This window comes from Hyalella azteca, unplaced genomic scaffold, assembly GCF_000764305.2.
Source record: "Hyalella azteca isolate HAZT.00-mixed unplaced genomic scaffold, Hazt_2.0.2 contig14662, whole genome shotgun sequence".
NCBI classification, from domain to species: Eukaryota; Metazoa; Arthropoda; class Malacostraca; order Amphipoda; family Hyalellidae; genus Hyalella; species Hyalella azteca.
This window is the reverse complement of record NW_025944539.1, coordinates 555189-567538: the sequence shown is the minus strand read 5'-3', so window position 1 is coordinate 567538 and position 12350 is coordinate 555189. Positions and strand designations below refer to the sequence as shown.

At 35.2% G+C, this 12350-nt stretch overlaps 1 protein-coding gene across 1 annotated transcript in view; it reads left to right on the top strand.

Moving 5' to 3' along the window:
* Positions 1 to 8833: 8833 nt before the first annotated feature.
* LOC108667935 (cytoskeleton-associated protein 5) overlaps positions 8834 to 12350 on the top strand; it is a 42561-nt gene continuing 39044 nt past the window's right edge. Inside the window, exon 1 of the mRNA XM_018155040.2 lies at positions 8834 to 8952. Within this exon, the coding sequence (XP_018010529.1) occupies positions 8899 to 8952 (54 nt within the window). The 5' untranslated portion in view covers positions 8834 to 8898. The remainder of the gene's footprint in view (positions 8953 to 12350) is intronic.

Sequence of the window (12350 nt, the reverse complement as noted above, 5' to 3'; positions counted from 1 at the left end):
GAAAAGAAAAGTGTCAAAATGTTCCAAACAGAGGGAAAAAATATAACGTGTTCAATTTGGCTAATTATCTTCAAGCTAGATAAATGCACAGTACATATGATGAATTTTTTTCTTCTTATAAACAACGTTTCTGACGAATAACTTCATCAAATTTGGAGGTAATAGGCTAGTCTGTTTCTGAACAATAGAATTTCTGGTATATTTCTGGTATTTTGAGCTAGGCATTCTGGTTTTCTCGCCGAGAAAAAACCTGGCAACACTGGCTTTTGCGACCATTCTAAGTAATTACACACAGTAAGACGAGTTACTACATGGACGTTTTACGAATCAGTTTTAAACACTAATTGAGATGTATTCTGCCAGAAAATGTGAAATTAATCTTTATCAAGGTAGTATCAGTCAAGGAAATTGTATTAGTTCCAACTTGATTAATCAAAACCAAGTTCGAAAGTGTCATTTCTCAAAAGCCAGCCAGCGTGTACCTAACTGTGAGTGAAGGGATGGACTCAGGAGCCTCTTCCGAAACTGAAACTTATTAAGGAATATAGCTTTAAGTAACGTTGACGTATACATGGTAAGTGTCAAACTTTGAGAGATAAATGTTATGTGTCAACCTCAGAATAAGCGAACGTGTATGCTATGTCCCAATTGATAATCGTGTAGAAGTATTATAGATTAATTAAGTCATCCTACCAAATGTAGTAAGTAATATCATTTATGTACTCGTATTCGTGATTTATTTTAAGGATTTTCGTTCATAACTGTTTTGGTGACTATTGTAGCTCTGAGTACAACGAGTGGCAATTCTCATCACAATATTGAGTAATTTACCCAGTGTGATTGAGAAAAGTTAGAAATCAGTTTTTAAACTATTTATGTGCTCGTATTCGTGATTTATTTTAAGGATTTTCGTTCGTAACTGTTTTGGTGTCTCTATTGTAGCTCTGAGTACAACGAGTGGTAATTCTCATCATAACATCCAGTAATTTACCAATGTGTGAATGATTAAAATAGGAATTCAGTTTTTAAACTACTGTATAACGAGTGGCAATTCTCATCACTATATTAAGTAATTTACCAATGTGTGATTGATTAAAGTTAGATTCAGTTGAAAAACTACTGTATATTTCCGTTGCGTACTTGTCCTGACAGAGACAATTACTTAACGCATATATTATTTCGTTACAATGAAATAAAATATGCGTTCTCGATACTAAAAGAAACCGCGTCTCATTTCCTTCGATAATTTCGTTATGGATACAAAGTTTATAAGTTTAATGTCCACTTTAAACTGCTAAAAACTGTATGAACTTACTCAAAAAATTAAAGTCCACTTTAGACTGACAAAAACATGAACGCTCACAGGTTCAATTAATGGAAATTAGGTTTTAGTTATTAATAATTATATGAAATTAAGTTCTCTTATCGCCGCTATGTTCCATGTATGCTCCAAAACTTGACAATAAAGCACATGGTTTCATCACAACCCTCTTTTATTCATAACATAACATATTGATCTCGGCGCTGAAGTGTAGGCCTGATGTGGCCTTTCGCCGATTCTTTTCCTTTTCGTGCCTTGTTCACAGAAGATCTAATATCGTTAAATTTGACCGGATCTTTTCATGAATGACGATAGTTTCAAAGTAGCTACTATACTTCCACCGGGTTCGCTACTACTCCACAAAAATAATAATAATTTCATCCTAACGCCAAGTTAAATGAGTGAAGAATAGCGACAATGGAGGAAGAATTGCCTGGTCTTTAAATCGCGCGTTAAATTGTAAACTAAGCTTGACGTAACTACATAACTGCATGCAAGTACAGGAAAAATGGAATATCAAAAATATAGAATATTAGAAACAATATAGATAAAGTTACAAAAAACGTTATGAAGAACGTTACACGTTACAAAAGTTATAAAGAACATTATTAAGAGATCGCATTATGTAGCGGAGAAGCTCGTGTTAAATCACTATTGTCAACGTTGGTACTAAATTAAGTTTGAGGTTTGCATAACAATTATAATTTAAAAACAAACAAATTCCATGAAAGTATAATATCGCGACCAAGTGAAACATATGAAAGGGATTTTTTGGCAATAAATTTGACATATGAATCAAAATATTAATGCAATTGAGTATATTTTGATAGTACCGATTGATTAATGTATGAATGTCTTATATGACGTGCGATCACATTAAGTTAAAGATATTTTTCGACTTTAATCATGAATGCTCAAAACTTGCTACTAAGTCTAAGTTTAAATGCTGTTGCTACAACGATGCTTTATGTTATTGTTTTATTTTAGCATAATGCTGTTGCTAGTGTTAAAATAAACAATCACATTTAACTACTTAATTAGAACCATTCCAACGTCTAATGTTCAATACTGGAAAACTCGACGCGATATTCCACGAGGTTCTAATTAAACAACCATTTATAACTACTTAGAATTCTATGAACAAGGCACGAAATGGAAAAGAATCGGCGACAGGCCACATCAGGCCTACACTTCAGAGCCGACATCACTATGTTATGTTATGTTATGTTATGTTATACTAAATTTTTAGTACTATACTATTCACATGATACCTGGTTTAGCTTCTTTAATTTATTTAAATATTCATTACTGATACGATAAAAAGTTATTATATAAATTTTCATTACTGATACGATAAAAAGTTATTACAACTTCAACTTCACTTATTCATGGAAGATAGCCACCATGAACTCACATGTGTAATTATGGCCGTGACCGTTCGGATTGTTGCATTTTCCGTAAATGTTCTTGTTCTCCTCGTCCGAAAGAGATTTGCTGCAAAGAAAAAGAATACATAACTAGAGGATTACTTCCCAAGCAATGTTTAGAAATACGACGAAACAACCTGCCTGGAACGTGGGCGCCATGCATCAAACTAACAGCGTAACAATCCAGAAAGAATAAGAATATATGCTGAACGCTATGTATGAACATTACAATGTATAACAACAATGTAACTATCCAGCAACAATAAGAATATAAGCTGAACACCATGCATGAACATAGCAATTTATAACAACAATGTAACAGTCTATCATCAAAGGGCAATGAATGATGGACCGCATGAATTATACTAAAATGAAAAGTACCCAATCACTGGTTCGGAAACCTTTTTATCCTTCCATACCACGACTATTCTTTGACAGCATGCCCTGTGCGACGTTACCCGTCAGGCAAATGACGTTGAAACGACGTTTAATTAACGTTAATTCAACGTCAGATATCAGGAGCATGGAGAAGGCCTGGGTTTTGGACTTAAAGACGTCGCAGCTGAACAGCTTGTCACCCATAGAACTAAGATACGGCAATGGGTAACCAATATTCACGAATGTCTGTGCTCAATGAGTGAATTATTTATATTAATAAATTATACTCAGAAATATGAATGGATCATATTGTTCAAGTAGTAAAACACTTTCTTACAAACAACACGAGCAAAGAGCGGACGTAGCACTGATACGCCCTTCTGCTGGGCCAAACTCGGGCAGTGTAGCCCGTACAAAGGTAAAAGGTGCATCGCTATTTAGACATCATGTCACTTATTTCGCTGAGTGATCCGATCAAGGATTCACTGAATTTATAGGCAGTAAACCTAACTCAGTTTATCAGTTCAGTCATAAGTCATCTATATGAATTTCGCGTGGCTAAAATGGACAGGCAAAGTAGAATAAATAACAATCTGTTCACCTCCTGTCACAAAATGAACATCTTAATACTCTTTAATTTAGGTTAATTCGCAACTTAAAACTAGACGAACGCTAGTCAGTGTGTTTGCACTGAGCCCAGTCAAACCCAGGACGTTCGAGCCTGGTCATATCGAAAGAAAATTGTAAGTTTCAATTAAAATTAATTTTCAATGTGATAAATTGGGAATAGAATTATGATTTTTTATTTATCCCTTTTTTATAATGGCTCATCATAAACATTATAACACGCGATCTTGCAATAAATTGCAGCTGCATCTCATGCACATACGAGTATCAAATAAAATATGATGATATTGCCTGTAAATAAACCTCACTAAAAACCTGGCATTCTTAAACACAATCAAGTTGATGATATCGTATATGATGGTGTCAGCTTCATGATGGTATGATGGTGTCAGCTTCAATTTGGCCGTATATCTTGCCTATCGCCGGTTCTGTGAACCACCCGGCCACAAGCGCTAATTTCGAACAGAATTTTCACTACTAGTTGCGGGTATCGAACTCTCAACTTCCTTCATTATTCTTAGTGTCGTATACTATCAGAAATATTTAAGAGTTTGTCTTATCACGGACGTCTTTCTAAGCTAAACCCACCAATCACTGACTACAAATCGACCGCTACGTTTTCTAATGCATAGACGTGTACTAAGGCCGATACTATTATAAGATGGCAGAAATTTCTTGTTTCTATGCGTAGAAAAACCTGGCATTCTTAAACTAAAATTAATTAATTAATTATAAGGCCGCTACGTGTACTAAGGCCGCTACGTGTACTAAGGCAGGTACATGTACAAAGGCCGCTACAAAAAGAAAAAAAAGGCCGCTACGTGCACTAAGGCCAGTACTTGTACCCTAGCGCTTTTGAAAGTACGTTGGTAATCTCAGCCACTCGGCCTCCTTGCCATGTTATTAAATTAATTATCACGGTGTAATGGCATAATAAAATCAATTAATGGTTTTATTTCCTCACCAGTGGAGACGATGGCAGGCGCTGAAGGTCTCGACACGAGTCACGTACGCAATGGGACGACCCGACGAAGCCATTCGAGACCAATAATTCCGGACGGATTTTTTTCCTAGGACAAAAATAAAAACGAACAAGGGTAATAGCTTCTTTTTTTCTCAACGAATGTTTAAACTGATTCAATTTTGTTCGAAAATTCAAAGTTACCAACTTCTTCGATGTCAGACAGTTTGGTTTTTATTTAACTACCGGTAATTACATAGGATAAAAGTTTTCAAACATAATCAAAGAATAGCTTACGCAACAATTCTTTTTTATTCTTATTTTTTTGAATAAGTGCCAGAGGGAAATGTAAAGACAGTTTATTTTAATGAAATATTAAATCATTTTTAACTGCTCAGTTTTGTGTAAATAGAATCATACAGTAATCTTAAGCATCCAAAATAATTTTGAATTATTTGATGCTTGCAAATGCAACTTATGTTAGTATTATTATGTTGTACCGAGAGTTCGCGACCGACTGGACAGGAATTTGAATTTGGCGGGCGACGTAATCGATTATGGCACTTCGGTTGCCAGCGCGCCTTTAGGTCCACACACTGTTCACTCTGTGTAAATTTCATATAAAATAGATAAAAAAATTACATAGCGCGGTTACCAAGGCACCTCAGAATCTAAGATCAATCTGAGATATACTTGAATTCCTAAAGTTGCTAAGGACATTCAAAAAATAGATCACGATTTCGAAAATATTGTCAGTGCACAAGTCATCAACTCGACTTCCAGATACACTGAAGCCAACAGATGCCAGAGCTCACTATTGAGCTAATTTATGGATTTGTCTTGATCTGACAGGTGGAGCTTGGAAAAACCCGATTCATTTTCATAGAAATGAATTATACTAGCCGTATATTTAAACCAATCATCACGCTAATTGGCACAATTGGGAGTATATTGTCTATTATTTAATTGAATATACGTTACATCGATCAAATTCAGCATGGATCGCTCACCGCACGAATTAAAATGTTTTTTTTTTTTTTAGCCCCATCGGCTCGAAAATACAACACCTACACCAGGCATAATATGCAGCTTTCTTTTACTATGTCAATCTATTAATTAGTCTCTAAGTACTTCAATGAATGATTTAAAATGCAATTACTAACCCTAAATTATGAATCCAATGCTTGCAGCCCTAAGCCAATCTCAATCCTAAGCCCAGCGAGCGACCATCACTATACCCATTGATTTTTACTATTTTCGGTCACTGACACATAATTCGTCACTCAGCAACTACACCTATCATCAAAGGATGTTAATTGCTAACGAAGCGCTATCCTCGCTAATTTAAATCAAGCGGCGTATGAAATTTATTGAACCTTATGAGCAGGTAGATATCAAGTTCTGAGGTTATGACTGTAGAAGAGGAAGCACACAATTAACCAAAAAATAATGTGTCAGCTAGGTATTTCATGCGTGTTTTTTTACAAATTCTCTGAAAAATTTCTGTATAGTATGAATAATCTTCCAAACCCGGCACGATGCAATGGCTGGCCAAATTAGTTTAGGATACCTTTACTTTTGAAATTTGGACTTACTTTAGATTTGTTTAAACTTCAATTATCATTGTCTTGCATTGAATATAAGAAAAAACCCCACACTTTCTATTCTATCAAGTTACTCTGCTAGTGTCCCTTTGCGATTCGCATGTGCTAGCTAAATTTGGTGATACTTTACTTCTGCATCGAAACTTTTAACGAACTTTCAATTTAATGTTCGAACTTCGATAGTGCAGTGGATTGGAAACTTGTACGAATTGGCAATCAAATTCAAACGTACTTATAAAAGTACACGTAAAGCAAAACAAAATACGTGTATGATATATTTCAGCTGCAAGTGATTAACTTTTCAAAATTCAAATCACTATTATATTTATATGTCTTGGACACTCATGGTTTATGGAATCGACGACAAAACTTATCACCCATCAAAATCGTTAGTTCATTTTTCCAATTTAATTTCTAGTTACACTAATAGTGTCACGCAAATGACGCAAACGGATTATTAATACTTTTAATTGTCATCTTTAGTTTCAGCCTAGCCTACGGTTCAGTACTTATATTCAATGCAAGTATGCAACTGCAAGTCTGCAAGACAATGATAATTGAAGTTTAAACAAATCTAAATTAAATCCAAATTTCAAAAGTAAAGGTAGCTATCCTAAACTTATTTTGCCAGCCATTGCATTGTGGATGATCGTGCCGGGTTTGGAAAAGTTTTCTCAACAGCTGAGCTGGATGCCTGGATTATTCATAGCCTATTAGCTATACAGAAATTTTTCAGAGAATTTGTAAAAAAAACACATGAAATAGGTACCTAGCTGACACATTAGTTTTTGGTTGATTGTGTGCTGCCTCTTCTACAGTCATAACCTCAGAACTTGATATCTACCTGCTCCTAAGTCCTAAGCTAAGCCTGCTAAGGTTAAAAAAATTTCATATGCCGCTTAATTTAAATTAGCGAGGATAGCGCTTCATTAGCAAATAGCAATTAGCATCCTTCAATGATAGGTGTAGTTGATGAGTGACAAATTATGTGTCAGTGACACTGTGACCAAAAATAGTAAAAATCAATGGGTATAGTGATGGTCGCTTGCTGGGCTGGGCTTAGGATTGAGATTGACTTGGGGCTGCAAGCCCTGCAAGCATTGGATTCATAATTTAGGGTTAGTAATTGCATTTTAAATGATGCATTGAAGTACTTAGAGACTAATTAATAGATGGACATAGTAAAAGAAAGCTGCATATTATGCCTGGTGTTGTATTTTCGAGCCAATGAGGCTAAAAAAACATCCCAATTCATGCGGTGAGCAATCCTTGTTGAAATTGATCGATGTAATGTATATTCAATTACCTAAATAATGGACATTGGACAATATGCTCCCAGGCCCCAGCCTCCCAATTGTGCTAATTAGGGTGATGATTGGTTTAAATATAAGGCTAGTAGGGTAAACGCGGTGTGGTATATTCCGTCACATTAAGGACGCATCGGGAAATGAAAAACTATAAAAAAATAACCGTATGCATTACTCAAGTTCTGTTTGCTTTAGGTGACTCAAAACACCATAGTACGTGTCGGCAACGATGAAACGTCACAAAATGTTGCCATATTTATGTAAAAGCCTTTAGAATGCAAACCTACCAAATCCCTATATTCCGTCACTGTGTGTGGCAATATTTGGCATGTGGTGAGGTGTATTCCGTCCGCGCTCCAAATTCTACTGATACGTAATGCCGTCATCCACGTGTTCGAATTCCGTTTGCTGTGTGAGCTGTATTTGAATACAACACGGCTTTGAATTAGAACACTAATGCATATTGAACACTACTTAATTATGCTTTTAATTAACAACTATTAAGCTTTTAATTAAGCAAATTTTAATTTTTGTACATAGCTTGGGCCTTGGAACGATCTGCGTGTGTCCAATTCAAGTTGTGACGGAATTAGTTTTCATGTGTCTAAATCCATTTCTCAACTTAATCATCTATTAATTTATTTACCACTTGAAATCAGNAAGCCAGTCTTTTTGCTGGCCATTTTGCTAAAGTTGCTCCTATGACAGGTCATCAAGCAAGTGTCTGTCTCTTATACACATCTAGATGTGTATAAGAGACAGCAAATGTATGACATTACCATTTCAACCATCAACGAAGACCCAGTGTTTTGGCATTAGTTCTGCGCGCAAATGTATGACATTACCATTTCAACCATCAACGAACGCATGGAACTAAAACAAAGCTTAATATAAAGGAAAAACTAGAGAGGTGACGGAATTACCCACGATGACGGAATATACTGCGTTTACCCTACAATTTATTAATATGAAAATGAATGGGTTATTCCAAGCTTTACCTGTCAGATCAAGACAAATCCATAAATTAGCTCAATAGTGAGCTCTGGCATCTATTGGCTTCAGTGCATCTGGAAGTCGAGTTGATGACTTCAATTGACTTGTGCAATGACAAAATTTTTGAAATTGTGATCTGTTTTTGAATGCTCCTAGCAACTTTAGGAATTCAAGTATTCAGCTTCAGAATTGGCACCTGCCAGCTCCAGATGTGATAACTTTTTAATTAATGTTTTTCTAATTTCCAGGACAAATGTTAGAAAATAGATAAATTAGTAATATGGAAGACACAGAATATCTGAAGTTGCCTCTTGAGGAGAGATGTGTTCACAAGGTATGTGCTATTTAGTTGATAGATACAAATTAAAAACTGACTTATCATCAATAACTCCTAAGATAGTATGGTTATTAGTACCTATACATATGTGTTTTGTTTCTGTAGATCGTATTATACATAGAATATATTTAACATAGTGGCAAAGCAGACTATTTTAGGCTCTCCCTCAACTTCAAGTTCATTTTTGAGTCCTATATTCATATGTAACCAGCAAAGTAGGTATCATGGCCCCATTCAATGACTTGAGTAGATGAGTAATGAGGTCATGACTCATGAGGTAGGAGTAGGACTGGTAGGTAATAGGTATGTGCACAAAAAAATCTTTTTCCTCTGATCCTAATGAAAATTATACAGCTGAAAAGAGAAAAAAATATAACTCAGTACTCACTGCAGTGAGTGACTGAGAGCGCATTTCTCATAGATGAAAACGTGTTCAGGGACGGATGGACAGACTTGACAAGCACAATAGCACCTTTTTCCATAAATGAGAAAATGCGCAAAAAATAAGGAAATTACTATAAAATGGGGCAATAAGGGATGGGCATCATGGGCAGAGTAAATAGGGACAGTCATCCCACATTTCGTATAAATGTTGTAGCAGCTAAACTAATCAGAATATTGCAAAATTAAAAATAGTGGCATAAAATAAAGCTTGACACTTTTACTATCTATGTAGAATGAAGTAAGTTGAGAAATCATGCATTTACTACCTCTAAAAATCCCTGAAAAAAATGTGAAACATGAGATTTTGGACATGTTCTTATGCTAAGATCTGTAGCAAAAAATATTTGCCATATCAAAAAATTTTACTTGCATAAAAGTTGCACACAGGTGTTGGCTTAAAAATATGATTGACAGAATTGCCATATCTCATTTCATAAAAAAATGGTTGCCATTTCCAAAGGACAAAATAATAAGGAATACTCCCCCTCCCTCTGGGGGTAATAAAGGACACCTCAAAAAATGTAATTACAGTAGAACCTTGATTAGCAAAGACTCCAATTCATGAAAAAATCAATTACAACAGAAATTTTTTATTATATTTACCTTGCATGGTGAAAAAAATTCACTTAATGAAAAATTAATGCTTCATCAGTCATCACATAATTGTGCATAGAATGTAATAGAATGTTGTGCACTGGGCAACATGAAATGAGAAGTATTTAACCTAAACACTGATTTATTCCTCCAAAAATATGATGGTGTCACTAGAATATTTCTTTCTGTTTTAGGTACTGTAAAATGGGGTAACTTTGACCAATTTTTTTTTCAAAATGATGCCATTTTTTTACTAGATAAGTTTAACTTGAATTGAAACATGCAAAATACAGGTCTATACTCTAGCTTTACTCACCATAAATTGCTGGCTCCTGCCTCTCATAGTTTTGATGTAACTTCTAAAAAAGTGATGGTCTTTGTTACCCCAGCTCTTGGGGTTTCTTTGACCGGGTGGTAAAAGCAATTTTATTTTTTGGTAAAATAACTCCAAATAACTCCAGGTTCTGGTGAATTTTAGTAGAACTCTTCTAGTTACATATGCAAAAGACAAATTTTAGGAAAGTGTCATAGTTTGCAAATGCGGGGCGCCGCCCCCCAATGGGCGAAATGTGACCACCTAATGGCAGCCGTGATGGGGTAACATTGACCGGTTTGGAAATTAAGTTAAAATTACCATATATAAGACTCTGTAGAGTCTGAAACACGGTTTGGAAATTAAGTTAAAATTACCATATATAAGACTCTGTAGAGTCTGAAACATAGAGAAAAGAACATTAATAGGTGTATCAAACATAAAATATGTTAAATAGGTACCTATGGTAATTTTAACTTAATTTTTAAGCTGGTCAATGTTACCCCATCACGGCTGCCATTAGGTGGTCAAAGTTCCCCTACTGGGGGGCAGCGCCCCCCATTTGCAAACTATGACACTTTCCTAAAATTTGTCTTTTGCATACCGTAAAATGGGGTAACTTAGACCACTTTTTTCTATAAATGATGCCATTTTTTACTAGCTAAATTAAACTTGAATTGAAACGTGCAAAATACAGGTCTATACTCTAGCTTCACTCACCATAAATTGCTGGCTCCTGCCTCTCATAGTCTTTATGTAATTTCAAAAAAAGTGGTGGTCTTTGTTACCCCAGCTCTTGGGGTAACTTAGACCGGGTGGTAAAATCAATTATATTTTTTTGTAAAATAGCTCCAAATAACTCCAGGTTTTGGTGCATTGTAGTAGAACTCTTCTAGTTACATATGCAAATGACAAACTTGAGGAAAGTGTCATAGTTTGCAAATGGGGGGCGCTGCCCCATAGTGAGGGAAATGTGACTAACTAATGGCAGCCCTGATGGGGTAATATCGACTGGCTTGGAAATTAAGTTAAAATTACCATATATAAGACTCTGTAGAGTCTGAAACATGAAGAAAAAACATAAATAGGCTGTCAAACATAAAATATGTTATATATGGTAATTTTATATTAACTTCCAAGCCGGTCTATGTTATCCCATCAGGGCTGACATTAGTGGTCTAAGTTACCCCATTTGGGGGTGGCGCCCCCCATTTGCAAACTATGACACTTTCCTAAAATTTGTCATTTGCATATATAACTAGAAGAGTTCTATTACAATGCATCAAAACCTAGAGTTATTTAACTAAAAAATAAAAAAATTGGAGGGGGTACTCTGACAGGCTTTAAATAAAAAAAATAAATGTGACCCACGAAAAAAGCTCTGACAGCTTTTTTTCGTGGGTCACATTTTTAATTTTTTAACCTATTAGATATGCAAACTTTTCAAATCTTTCTATTGTGTTATGTAGCCTCAGTATTAGGCCTTTGATGCCCATTGACAAAATTTTTCTATGTCAAATAGTTTTTGAGTTGTGAGGGTTTTTGTTAAAAAAACGAAAAGTGGTCTAAGTTACCCCATTTTACGCTATGTAACTAGAAGAGTTCTACTACAATGCATCTAACCCTGGAGTTATTTTACCAAAAAATAAAAAATTGGGGTACTCCGACAGGCTTTAAATAATAGCTCTTTTTCATGGGTCACTTTATTAATTTTGCAACCTATTAGATATGCAAACTTTTTATATTTTTCTATTGTGTTAGGTAGCCTCAGTATTAGGCCTTTGATGGCCATTGACAAAATTTTTCTATGTCAAGTCGTTTTTCAGTTATGGGGGTTTTTGTTAAAAAAACGAAAAGTGGTCAAAGAGACCCCGCTGGTCAAAGTAATCCCATTTTATGGTATGTTTTACAATCTTTTTTTTTTTTTTGTTATAGCAAATTCACTTGACCAAATTGAAATGGTGTGAAATTACAAGCCTTCCTGAAAGCTTACAGATACAGAAAAGTGCTGTATGGCTGCTGATATGAAGCTTGCAGTGAACGA